This window comes from Trachurus trachurus (assembly GCF_905171665.1).
Source record: "Trachurus trachurus genome assembly, chromosome: 9".
NCBI classification, from domain to species: Eukaryota; Metazoa; Chordata; class Actinopteri; order Carangiformes; family Carangidae; genus Trachurus; species Trachurus trachurus.
In genome coordinates this window covers 12,579,568-12,593,205 of record NC_139895.1, presented here as the reverse complement: position 1 = coordinate 12,593,205, position 13,638 = coordinate 12,579,568, and the positions used below count along the sequence as shown (strand labels likewise).

The 13,638-nt window shown below is 40.3% G+C and overlaps 2 protein-coding genes across 2 annotated transcripts; one reads left to right on the top strand and one right to left on the bottom strand.

The window, feature by feature from the left end:
- Window positions 1-2,231: 2,231 nt before the first annotated feature.
- On the bottom strand, window positions 2,232-3,714 carry LOC310991940 (nuclear factor 7, brain-like; the record flags this gene model as incomplete). The annotated part of the gene is made up of 1 exon (XM_083979871.1): window positions 2,232-3,714. The coding sequence occupies exon 1, from the start codon at window positions 3,657-3,659 to the stop codon at window positions 2,232-2,234; it is 1,428 nt and encodes a 475-aa protein (XP_083835997.1). The 5' UTR covers window positions 3,660-3,714.
- Window positions 3,715-6,530: 2,816 nt separating this feature from the next.
- LOC310991939 (NXPE family member 3-like) lies at window positions 6,531-12,237 on the top strand (the record flags this gene model as incomplete). Its single annotated transcript, XM_083979870.1, has 6 exons — window positions 6,531-6,648; window positions 8,895-9,323; window positions 9,437-9,732; window positions 10,684-10,754; window positions 11,416-11,610; window positions 11,690-12,237. Exons 2-6 carry the CDS (start codon window positions 8,913-8,915, stop codon window positions 12,235-12,237), a joined length of 1,521 nt encoding a protein of 506 aa, XP_083835996.1. The 5' UTR covers window positions 6,531-6,648; window positions 8,895-8,912.
- Between the last annotated feature and the right edge of the window lie 1,401 nt (window positions 12,238-13,638).

Sequence of the window (13,638 nt, the reverse complement as noted above, 5' to 3'; positions counted from 1 at the left end):
GAACATTAAACAAAATGCAATGAGTTAATCTGTGATCTTCAAAAACTTTGTATCAAAAACACATACAAAACTGCACTTCAGCCACTTTTCATACTGCAAAAAAGAGCAATGAGAATTATTCACAGGGTTGATTATGGGGCACACACCAATGACTTATTTTGGAAATCTAAAACTCTAAAATTGTTTGATTTGGTGGAGCACAAAACAGTCCAAGTATTATATAAAGCAAGGAACTATCTGCTACCAAGAAACATTCAGAGAATGTTTCACGAAAGAGAGCAAGGTTATGATTTAAGAGAGAAATCAAATCTAAAGGTTGGTAGAGCTCGCACAACAAAGAAAAGTTTCTGTATCACCATTTGTGGAGTAAAACTGTGGAATAATATGAGTACAACAAAACAACATCAAAAACAACAATCAAAAACATTTCGAGTGTAATCATGTTTAAAAAGAGACATAAAGAAATGATTCTCCAGAGGTACATTAAATAATTCACACAAGGTGTTTGCTTACTTACTTACTATTTGGATTAAAATGTGTAATGTGTAAAATGTTTAATTAGAACATATAGTTAAAATTATAGGGGTAGGATTAGATAAGTTTATACTTCTTCCTACTCCTTTTCGCTCATGTAAACTGCGTTGCTTATGAGATGTTACTTTTTTTTTGTGTATACATTTTTGCTGTTCACTTATTATATTATTATTTTATCTTTTTTTTTTTTTTTTTTTTTACATTGTCGTTTACATGATCGAAATAAAGAAATCAATCAATCAATCAATCATCTTCGGCTAGCTGTTTCTCCCACATTTCCAGTATTTATGTTAAGGTAGGCTAACATATTTTGGCTGCTGGCAGGATGAGAATTGTCTAAACTCTGAGAAAGAAAGTTAATCATGTTTGCTACACATTCTCAAAGAGACTTTAAGGTATCTATAATCAAGATTGGATATACATTATCATTATCAAACAACTCAAATATAAAGTATTAAGCCAGTATTAGTGATGTCCTACTGTTCTTCTTTGAATTTAAATTTATTTGGAGTTAAATTAGATTATCTGAGAGGTGTAAACAGGAAATCCTCAGTGTTTATCTTACAGCTTTAATAAATCAGGACAAACTGAGTCATGTTTTAACCAAGACATTTACTGTTTGTAAAGAAAAAAAAAGCACAAGGATGGAGGAAACAGAAATTTGCCATAATGATGATTAAAAAATCAAACATGTCTGACAGTTTAACGGGAATTTGCATTTCGTTGTAAACATCTGATTATAAAATTTATCATTTTAAACTAATACTACAGTATATTATAGCACCTGTTTTCCAAACTATAAAACAACAGATCAATACGTGATAAGATCATCAAAAAATATTAATGAGAGGGTCAAAGACTAAAACTGCTCATGAACAAATTCACAAAACTGAAAAAAATCTAAACATCAGTACAGTGGATGTGTGGATAAACGATTACACATACTGGTATGTTGTGTGACACAAAACAAGATGCTGATAAGCAGGATAATGAACATGTGAACAACTTTGTCTTTTGATGATGATGATGTGATACACTCTCAGCATATAGTTTTCCATTTTTTAAGATATTGATCTTGATGGTAAGAATTGACATGATAAAAAAGTGGAAGACAAACAACAAAATTTATAACTGAACGATTTAGAAAAAAGTTTGGGTGAGGCGTCATCACAACAACTCAATGAAAAAGAATCAGTTCAGTGAATGTTACACTGTGGTTGAATAAAAACTAAATTCTGCTGATCAGTCTAATGTGAGATATTGATCAAATGTGATTTAAAGACAAAATCACAGGTGAGCAGGTGTAGAAGCAGGTTGGCTGTAAAGTGTGATGTTAGTTTAGAGTTTAAAGGGATAGTTCACCCAAAATTCAAATTTCACTCATTATCTCATCCTCATGTCGACTAAGAGCTGTGAGAATTTTCAGAGTCCTCCGTGCCTTCTCTGAGTTACGGGGGGGTCCGCGCAGCAGTATTTGTCCATATAATGGTTGTGAATGGATACCACTTTTCTTCGTCCAAAAAGACACACCAAAAAACATCCAAATACCTCCATGCTGCTCGTCTGTAATGTCCCTCTTGTATTGAAGCCCCGACATGAGAGGGTGAGTAGATAATGAGTGAAATTTGAATTTTGGGTGAACTATCCCTTTAATAAACCTCAAACCATCATGATAGAAAAACAAACGTCCCTGAACATCACAGACTGATCTCAGAGGGACACATTTTGATATCAGAAGTTTTAGCATCACCAGACTTTCCAACACTAACAAGTAGGAAGAGTTTCTCAGTGAAAGTGTCTCTGTGAGTGTAGATGTGAGTCATGTCTTCAGGGTCGTAGAAGGACACCTCCCCCCCATCATAGTCCAGCTGGACTCTGATCCTCTGGAGACTCTTCCTCACTGTCAGAGTCTTACCAGCACCATTGGTGTATTTATCATCACGGTGCCGTAAACACCAGATTTCATCTTTTGGTGACGCCGAACACTCTCCATTCCTGTCAACTGACTCTTTAACCAAACCCACATTCCAGTCAGGATGATCTCCCACCTTCACCTCCCAGCTGTGTTTCCCTGAGATGAAGCCCTCAGAGCCCAGGACATTAGGATACTTACTCCATCTCTCTGGATTGTCAGGAAGCTGCTGCCATGTGTCTACTTGTCTCACACTGGTCAGGTCAATAGACAGATGGAGACAGGAATGTGCAGTGTTTGGGTCCAGGATGACAGGAGTGAAGTGGACCTTCTCCTTGATCTTCTCCCAGACTCTGAAGGACAGGTTGCCCAGGTGTTTGGCCTCATCTATCAGAGCTCCTGAGAGCAGCTGTGGATCTGACAGTGAGCACTGGGCTCTGGCTCTGGTCTGAGTGGCTTTATAACTGCTGAGGAACGCCACCTTGTGTTTCTGCAGCTCTGCTTCAACAGCACAGATACTGTCTGACAGAGAGGAGATCTGCTCCTTAATCATCTTCATCTCTCTGCTCATAGTCTTCCCCTTCTGCTCCTCTTCCTCCCTCAGAGCTGCCAGTCTGAACTCCTCTTCCTCTCTCAGGAGCTGGTGGAGCTTGTTGAACTCTGCTCTGATCCGCCTCTCTGTGGACGACAGCTGCTTCTTGGAGTGTTGAATCATTTCATTGTAGGTTTCTTCCACTTCCTCGTATATATCCAACTTGTCCTTCAGAGACTTTAAGTCAGATTTCAGCTGCTGCTTCAGGTCACTGACTGCTTCTTCTACAGGAACCACCTTGTGAGTCTGGTGGAGAGGAAAATCACAGACGGTGCACACAACTCGATCTTCATCCTTACAGAACAATTTAGGCTCCTCTTCATGTTTAGTACAAACCACCATTTGTTTCTCATGTTGCTTTTCAGTCTCTGATGATCCGGATTTCTGTCTCCCAGCAAAGGAATCAGCCACAGCCTTCAGTCCAAAATTCACCTCTAGGTGATCCTTTGAAGATTTCCTTTTACAAATGGGACAGTTTTTGTTTTTAGCTTGTTCCCAGAATTGTTTCAGGCAGCTTGAACAGAAGCTGTGGTTGCAGCTCAGAGACACAGGATCTCTGAAAGTCTCTGAACACACGTGGCAACTCAGGAAACTTTCCAAGACAGAAGCTTTCTCAGCCATTTTAGCAAAACTCACCGAGTTACTGAGTCCTCAACTTTCCTCTTACAGTCCTCTGAACGTGTGTTTTCCAGTAGAGATCTCACACCCCGTAATGGCGTCTCAGCTCCGATCAACACTGTCAGATTTACTTTCAGTTTCCTTCACCTGTGGCATTGAATGTCACCTGTACACACTGTCATGTTGTGTTGTCACCAGCAGGTGGAGCTGTGGACACTTTTACTTGATGCACAACTTAATTTCCTTGTTTATAAGTCTATCTATCTATCTATCTATCTATCTATCTATCTATCTATCTATCTATCTATCTATCTATCTATCTATCTATCTATCTATCTATCTATCTATCTATCACTTATTTTCAAGACTCAACCAGTGACACCTCATGTCAAGCACTAAAAAAACGTATGATCTATATATAAGATCTATATCTATAATATCACAGTTTAATCAAATATTGACAAAATAGGTAATGTTGTTACCATGTTAAAGTAATTCACCTGAGAAAATAATGGTGACATATCCGATTTCTTACTTTTTTAAAGCTTTTTGAATGAATTGTTTTTCCCATTTTAACTATTTTATGAAGCATTTTATATATGCTATAGATGCATTTCTAAGTAAATGTTCCTTATAATCACATTAATTTGGCATTTTCCTGCAGGCACAGTGCAGCCATGTCACCACAGGGAGGAGCTGTTCACTTTCAAACCACAGTACGGACTGATAAAGAGGATGTGGAGATGATGAGATCAACATGTGCAGGTCAGTCTGTTCCTCTCCAGTGTCATATATAGTTACAGATATGGATCATATTGCAGTTCAAATGGGTTAAAGATGGTGTTACAGTGACAGTGTTACAAGTGGACGGGGGGAGTTTGAAACACTTCTTTTAACAACTACTGTCCATTGTGAAGCTTGTTGTAAATCTTGTCTATGAGCTCATCAGATAGACTCCAAGTGAGAAACAGCTATGTTTGGATTTTACCAGTTTCTCTTCAAGGTGACCAAAAATTAATACCAGTAACTATTTTAATAGGACTGCTGTTTAAGGCTTAGCTATGTGATGAACATTGTAACACCTAATGTGACAATAGTTTAATACTGTACTTCTAGAAATACAGTATGAGGAAAACTAAACTCAAATAAAAGAGTGGGTGTACCAAAAAACAATACCTCAATCAAGAAATACACCATAAATATCTCCAAAGATTTGTATTTAAATGACACTGACGAAAACATTAAATTATGTAAAATGATTTTAAAAATACTGAAAATGCATTTCTCCAGAAAAAATCCACCCATGTGCACTCACTGTTACCGTACACAAACATCCATGTATGTACTGTATGAGACGGTTTAAAGCTTTGACGCCATCAGTGGCGTCTGAGTCTGGTAATGTGTGTTTTTTTTACTGCGTCATAGTAAAATGTTTTCACACTGCAGTGAAGACCCTCAGGCACTGAGCTGCACCCAACAAGCTCTAAGGAAAGACTCACAAACAATAAACACACAAACAGTGTTTTGGCTTGATGATAACTTCCTCCTGTTACACATGTTTTTCAACCTCATTTCTCCTCCAAATTGTTTAGGTTTAGTAGTTTTCTTTCCATTCTAAATAACAGTATCTCTCCTGTGACTGATCTGCACTGACCTCAGCAGCTATTATATTTCATACTGTAGCTGATGCTGTAGAGGTCAGTGCCTTGGTCATTAAAGCAGAAGTAAGCGATCCGGTCGTTTTGGCTAATGCTGCGTTCCAGGCAGGCTTTTGAAACCGTAAATTACAGCGTCAAGTCACAACTTACGACTTTGTAGCATTCCAGGCAACCCACTCGTGTTTTTCCGACCTGTTTTACCTGTGAAAGTCACTATAACGGCCACTCGTAACTTCCGACCCGTGAACTCGTACCAGATCGAACTGATACGACGTCACAGGTCGGAAAAACACGAGTTACGGGTTGCCTTGAACGCACCATAACGTATTGTCAGCCGATGGAGTTAGCAGCCCCCGCCCTTGTCATGGATCTATTGGTCCTCGTCCCTACGTCACCACATTCCCGCGCATCCCTTGGCTGCACACACAGCCCTTCATGCCGTTCTCTCTCCTCATTGGATAAAACTTGTAGGATACAAGAAAAGTTTTCTCCTCAGCTCAGAGCAGAGCAGAGTGACTGACAGACCCGTGTTTCGGTCGAAACACTCTATGTAAGTGATTGCTGTCAGAAGATATAACTATTTAAGACTTATATTAACACAAAAATATCGCTTACTTCTGCTTTAAAGAAATATGTTATTTGTTTCTGAAGCATGGTGTATTTGTTTGATAGGTCAGTGTCTTATTTGCAAACCACACTGAGTTTATTTGTGAATGGCTGGGCGTGACCTGTGGTTGTGGTGTTTTGACAAGATTGCAAAAGGGAGCAGCATTTTTATTTTTTTAAGACGTTAGTTTAGGCGGCAGCTCTTTCCTGTTAAGACGGCCGCCTTAACAGGAAAGCGCTGCGGGAAACCATGCCTATCCTGTTAAAGGTTCACGGTTACCGAGATAAAGTGTAAAGAGAGCCTCCTGTCAGCGGCTGTGCTTGATTTCTATGTGACTTTTTTTAAAATTATTAATTATTTTATTTTGGTCCTACAGTACCTAGGAGCCAGACAGACACGACAAACTATTTGGATAGTGAGGATTTTACAATTTGGTTTTTACATTATTTTGCAAGAACAAGTTTTGGGTTACAACTTTCTTTTGTTTGTTTTTTAATTCCAGTTCCAGAGTAACTGGTCACAGTGGGTTGCAGCAGCCAGGGAAGAAATGAAGACCAGATTCCTGATCAGGATGGTCCAAGCTTGTAAAACAAGGGAGGCAAACTTTTGCCTTCCAAAGTACGGAGTCATCTTCCTGTTACTAGCTGCGTTCGTTTTAATCTATGTGCTACATGACATCTACGAAGAGGAGGGGAGGACCTGCCCTTTTGAAAAAAGCCAATCTAAGGTAAAGTAAATTTAACATAATTTGAATTTGTGTTATTAACAATTCAATTTCAAGTTTCTATGTTACACAAATAGGTTTAGTTTCGAATGAATTTGTGTTTTTTTGTGTGATTTTTTCCCCCCAACAAGAATAGTAAAGTAATGCAAGGCAATCTTCTAATACGGAAGCGTATTGCGTTCACTTGAATAATAATTTTAAAAATCCTGTTTTTCTGAGTAGCTAATTTATTTTTTGGTTTGTTTTTCTGACTAATTAAGGGAGACTGGGAATGGCCGTAACTAAGGGATGGTTGTAACAGCATCACAAGGGATAACATTAGAGTTTATATCATGTGTACCCACTCACTCCCTGACATTGCATGTGAATAAGTGTGTAGGTTTTACAGCCAAAAAACTAAAAAAAAAAAAACTAATATTTTGGACCAAGCCTAAATTTTGACTAGTATCGATACCGTTGAAGTTTGAATTAGGTAACTTGTATAAGATGAAAGATGTCTTGGATGTTTTGTTTTGTATGTGTATGTATTGAGTATGTGTTTTCTGTATGTATTTTTTGTTTTATGTATTAATGTGTTGTGTGTTAATGGTTTGTATTTGTCATTTATTGTGATGAAAAGACTAGCTGCTGCGTGGCAAAAGCTAATGGGGATCTAAATAAACAAAACAAAACAAAGAGCAGGTTCTCAAGTGAAATATGAGTCATTTCATCAATGCTTATTTCAAACCACCATGTTGGTACAGGTGGTCAAACAATGGCTGACAGGGGTGGGGATGGTTGTTACACCTTTTACCTTTGTTGTTTTATTAAAGCAGAAGTAAGCGGAATTTTTGTGTTAATATAAGTCTTAAATAGTTATATCTTCCGACGGCAATCACTTACATAGAGTGTTTGGTCCGAAACACGGGTCTGTCAGTCACATTGGCGATATAATATTTATATTCCATAATAAAGAGAGAAAATTCATTAGAGGTGGGGAGTGGCTCTGACGCACATCCTTCCATCACACACATCATAGAGGAGACATAAGGTACAAAAAATACAATAAATATCAAAATGTGTCAAAGATTAAACGACTAGACACAATAAACAATGCCATGACTGAACAATGTAACGAAAAAATAACAAATGTTATCATTATCTTCTAATCCACGATCTGAAGGTTCAGATGCGTGCATGTATGGGTGTACCTGACAACAAGACAACAAAACAGATTTAGGTCTAGCTGTTCATGTACGGATCCCACAGGCATGCGTAAAATCTAAGATCCGACAGGAGAGCTCCAATGAGGGAAAACACTGAAAAAGCACGTCTCTATCCAAGAGAAAATATAGAAAACAAATATTTTTCATGGGAAAAATAGAGAAGCGCGAAAAAACAACAACAGTTCATCAATTTTAGACGACACAAGCAACCCTAAAGCAATTAATCTAGATGTTGCACTCTACAGAGAAATAGTAGGATGATACCACGGTTTTAGATATTTACAGGAAAACATTTAATGAAAGTTCGTCATTGAGTCCCTTGGGGGCCAGGGTCTGGAGGGTGTAAATCCAGTAACATTCACGTTGTTTTAGCAATTTGTCCAGATCTCCGCCCCTCAAAGGGACGGTGATTTGTTCGATTACGCAGAAGCGTAGGGAGGAGATGTCGTGGTGCGCGAATAATTAAAGTGTGCTGCGACAGGATAATCCCTATCGTTCCTGCAGATTGTGCTTTTATGTTCACTTATTCTTTATTTCAGTTTCCTGGTGGTTTTCCCGATGTATGCCAGCCCACACGGGCAGCATATCATGTAGAAGATCAGTCAGGAATTATTTTGTTTGACAACATACAACTTTACAAACCGGTCAGATATATTTAAAAAATGTAAATACTGTATCAAAGTTGTTAGGGGTTAGGGTTAGTTGTTTGTTTTGTTTTGTATTGTTTAATTATTTTCATTCATAAATGCTGCTAAACCAATTCATCAGGAACAAACATTAAAGTTCCTGTAAATCCTGTAAAGCTTGTTTCAGTGAGTTACAGCCCATATGCAAACATATACACATAGTATACGTGTGTGTGTGTGTACCTTACCAGAAGAGTCAGGGGAGAAAAGTCCCTGCAGGCTTAGTGTAGTTCAGTCCAGTGTGAATGCAAAACTTCAACACCACAAGTGAACAACAGTAATTTCATACCGTGTGGCAGGAAACATCTTCCTCACTGGCTCATTTGTTTCCAATACTTTCTCTCCATCTCACTTTCAGCATGAAGTCAACTCCACCATGATCCTCCCAAAAGTTTTAACCGACCCTTACATGCATCACGGCTTGTGCACCTTCAAGCCACTAACCCCGAAGGACGCTCAGGAAGAGGACCTCATACTGGACTCTATTGCGTGGCCTGAAACCACAGCTCTGGTTTCTTTGGAGCAGACCAGCGATCCTGCTCACAGCACCTTCACACTTCTCCCAAAGAAGGGAGGAGGACAGTGGCGTGTAGGAGATCAGCTGGAGGTTATGATTAAAATGTACGACTACCGAGGCCAACCCAAGCAATCTGGGGGGGACTTCTTAGTCAGCCGTCTACATAACCGGGAGCTTGGTGCAGGTGTGGCTGGGCAAATGGAGGATCACCTCAATGGCTCCTATTCCACTGTGTTCTCTTTGCTCTGGGAGGGGAGCGCTGAGGTTGAGGTAAAACACTCAAGTTCAGTATTGTTGTAAGTCTTTATTCAAATTGAACCCCACACCCTCTCGAGGCCTGTGCTTGTTTTCTCAGTGAAAGCTCTGTTTCTCTATCCCATCAGGTGACACTGGTTCACCCTAGTGAGGCTGTGACCGTCCTGCAAAAACTGACCAGGGAACAGCCAGACAGGGTTTACTTTAAAAGCACCTTCCGCTCAGGCTCGGTGTCTGAGACGACCACCTGTAATGTCTGTCTGCATCCGACCCAGCAGCCGCTGTGCAACTACACTGACCTCCAAACAGGTGAACCGTATTTCTGCTACAAGCCAAAAAAGCTGAGCTGTGATACCAGGGTCACACACTCTATGGGAGGGTTCAGAAGAAATCTCACGGCTAAGGAGGAGCAGCTTTTTCAAAGGTGAGGGAGCAGAGAGACACGTACGGACCGGCTTTTTGAATTACTTTACATATTAACATCATGCATATACATTTGTATATATTTGTTATTCAAAATTGCGTTTCTTTTTCTTTATTCTATCCATTGGTCGTATTTTTCTGTTTGTATTGTGTTTTGTGTGTTATTTGCTTGCTGCTGTAACACAGCCTGGGATCAATAAAGTGTATCTTCATTTTAGTTCTAATCTTAATTTGGAATACATACATATACAGTAGTACAGTATACAGTATTACCTATAGCTAGTAGATTTGCATATCTAAAGGGGAATTGCCGTTTGACCTACTAACCTCTGACCAGGATGATGTCATCTCCGAGCGCTGCGCGGGTCATTCTGATAATAATCATTCTGCTTCGGCATTCGGGTCAATTTTTAGTGCAACTAGCCAGAGCTTTAGTGAGTCCAGGCTGCGGAGAGGAAGCCTGTGGAAGCTGAACTTCGTGCAGCTGCTCATTTTGTTCTGACAAGTCGGAAACACGCAGAAACGAACCGTAGCATTAGCAGTAGCAACAAGCTGCGCCGCACCGCGGTCAGAGATGACATCATCCAGGTCAGAGGTTAGTAGGTCAACCTACAGGCGCCGGATGTTGATAACATGCCACCACGGGCTCGGAGGGGAATAGCACTAGTGTATCATAACAAAATATTGGTGAAATGAACGAGTTTCGCAGCAGATAATGTTATCTGCCCCGTGTACTCGCATTATACGGATATACGCGGCTCTCGGCTGGATCTAATTTCGTCGGCTTGTAATGACTGGGTGAGTAAATTATTGTATTTTATGCTAGAAATAAGGTCCAGATTGTAAAAAAAACGTCAATTCCCCTTTAAAATTGATTTACAGTTTTTGAAGCAGCACAAATCAAGCAGTCTGCTGTAACCCATCTTATAATGTTCACTCCATTTTCCATCAGTAAAGTCAACATGAAACGCTCTATTAAGGCTTCAGGACCTGCCAGTGTCACTGTGTTGCCAAAAACAACAGGTAAAGCAGGATTTTTACAATAATGATCACAGTTGTTCTACTTCAAATATAGAACAGGTTGTTAGAGGTAAATCAGGCAGGAAGCTCTGTACAAACAGAATCAATGTTGAGGAGATAGGTTTACGTAATAAGTTTTACAGATTTTGAAAAAAACAGAGTGATGGACTTTATAATTTGTAATGAGTTTAAGTAGACAAAAGTTTCAGCAGTATCGGGGCACCATTTTAGTGAACGTTGGTTTGGTAGAAATTTCCAAAGTTTTTAATTTTAAATGCTTATTGTGCCCCCCATGTCCTTGGAGTTGAGTAAATCTGGCATGGGGTCGAACATTTCTGTGTTTTTTTTTTACCTGATTATGCATGGGAAGTAGGACTTCCTAGGAAGAAGAAAGGAAAGAAAGAAAGAAAGAAAGAAAGAAAGAAAGAAAGAAAGAAAGAAATAAGAACATTGAGGAAAACAATAGGGTCCTGGCAGCTGATGCTGCCCAGCCCCTAATAATGTAATGATAGTAGGATCAATAAATGCAGATAATAAGAAACGATATTGGACATTGAGACAGAGGGAGAGATGGGCATGGGGAGGTTTAGAGACTGTTGACTGAAAAATTTAAAAAAGAAGACTTACTAACGTCTCTATCCTTCACACTTCCTCTCATGTCCAGCAGAAGTGAACAGTGATGTGAAGTCTGGACACGCCGGCTATTACTACAAAGGAAGATGGAGAGCACTGAGGGGAGCCCAGGTTCAACAATTCAACACCTCCACCATCGGTGACTGTCTGAGAGGCATGCAGGTCTACCTTTATGGAGACTCCACTGTCAGACAGTGGTTTGAACACCTCACTAAAGCACTACCAGGTACCTGACCGGCAGGTATTTCTTCTGTTTGATGTTAGTCTCGCTGTGGATTAATATGTTTCTTGTCGAATGCTTCCAGATCTCATTCAGTTCAACCTGCACAGTGCGAAGCAAGCTGGACCTTTCATGGCTTTACATAATGCTCGCAACACCTTGGTGACGTACCGCTGCCATGGTCCTCCTCTCCGCTCTTCTGAGATTCCCACCAGCCAGTTCCGTTACATCGCCAATGAATTAGACGGAGGCAAAAGCACCGTTGTAGTTTTTGGTATCTGGGCTCACTTCGGCACTTACCCCATTGAGGTATACATCCGCAGGCTGCAAAGCATCCGCAGGGCGGTGGTGCGGCTGCTGGACAGAGCTCCAGACACAGTGGTCATCATCCGGACTGCAAACCCTAAAGCGCTGACGCTTGGTGTTACACTGACCAACAGTGACTGGTACTCTCTGCAGGGTGATAAGGTGCTCAGAGCCATTTTCAAAGGACTGAACGTTCATCTGGTGGATGCCTGGGAGATGGTCCTGGCCCACCACCTGCCACACAACCTCCACCCACAGCCTCCCATCATTAAAAACATGATTGATGTCGTTTTGTCCTATATATATGCCCTTAAAAAGGCAAATTAGATGTGTGTGTGTGTTTCTTGGGAGAGGAGAGAAGATTCATAGACATGCTGAATTTACATATTTCCACCGGGTGCTGCTTTTTTCAAGCACACATAGACTGGACTATTTAGTTTTTCTAATCTTTTTCTGAGTCAGCACAAAATAAAGGGTTTGGGTCGGCTTTAACAAATAACCACTGCGGAATCATCTAATTTAAAGAGGAACTATGCCTTAATTAAACAGCTTTGGAGGAATTGTGATGGTTGAATGACTTGTAATTTGTTCCAGGGAGAATGGAGGCTCTCTGCCTTCCACCTAGCGTCTCTTGGCTGAAAACCAACCTTGTAAGATCAGAGCCTCCAACCCGGTGTCCCAGCTCTCGTCTCTGTGGCACCACGACACAAACACGCCCTGTAACCTGTAATCTCTTGTTTATGACAGATAAGGCGTAGACAACATAAGTTCGCTTCTTTCTGGCCCCTTTCATTCAGGAGATGCATTATTCTTATTTTTTAAATTCTTTTATTTTCTTTTTTCAATGAATGAAATAAACTAAACTAAACATCATTACATTGTATATGATAAATAAAGTTATCCACTGCTGCATGGATTGCCTTGTTGAAGGCTTCGTTGTAAACATATGCACATGGCCGGGAGGGCTGGCAAAACAGCGGAAGAGAGACCGGACCGGTCTGTAGCTACAGTACACTATCATGGGGACATTTGTATTCTAATTTACTGAGATGTGTCTGTATATAAGGGGGAATGTCAGCAGCTCTTCCACAACTGCTGTATCCTAGCTCACTATTTATTCATGGGCTCACATTGAATTAATCCATACAGGTGTGATACCAGGAGTTGTCCAGCAGATGGTGCCATTCTACCTGTATCAAGTCACTTCTCTTCTTCTAATAATAATAATAATAACTTTTATTTATATAGCACCTTTCAAAATACCCAAGGCGCTTTACATGAGCATGAGCGGGGGTTTGGAGGTGGGGTTAAAGAAACAGGGAAGTGAGAGAGGGGAGGAAACACTAAACAGACAAAGGAAAGGTGGTTGACTGGGGCAGAGGGGGAGGAGGTGCCGTTAAAAGTGGCAAACTGAGATCGGTTGGATAGGATAAGGGCTGTACCGTCAATTCCAAGGTGATGGCATAGGAGGACTGTGTAGGAATCAGTGTCAAAAGCTGCGGACACACGTTATATTTTAACAAACTTGTCTTAGGGACAATGACTTCAAATTGATTATAGATGTAATGTCTCCATATGCTCGTAGGTAATCTCACTCATGTCGCCCCCCTTGTGGAAACTGGAAATGCCCTATTTTACATCAACATTGTCCGATTTGCTCTAAACTTCACGTGTGATCAGGGTCCACCCCTGAACGCACCGGCCCATGTGTTGTTATGCTCATACCGC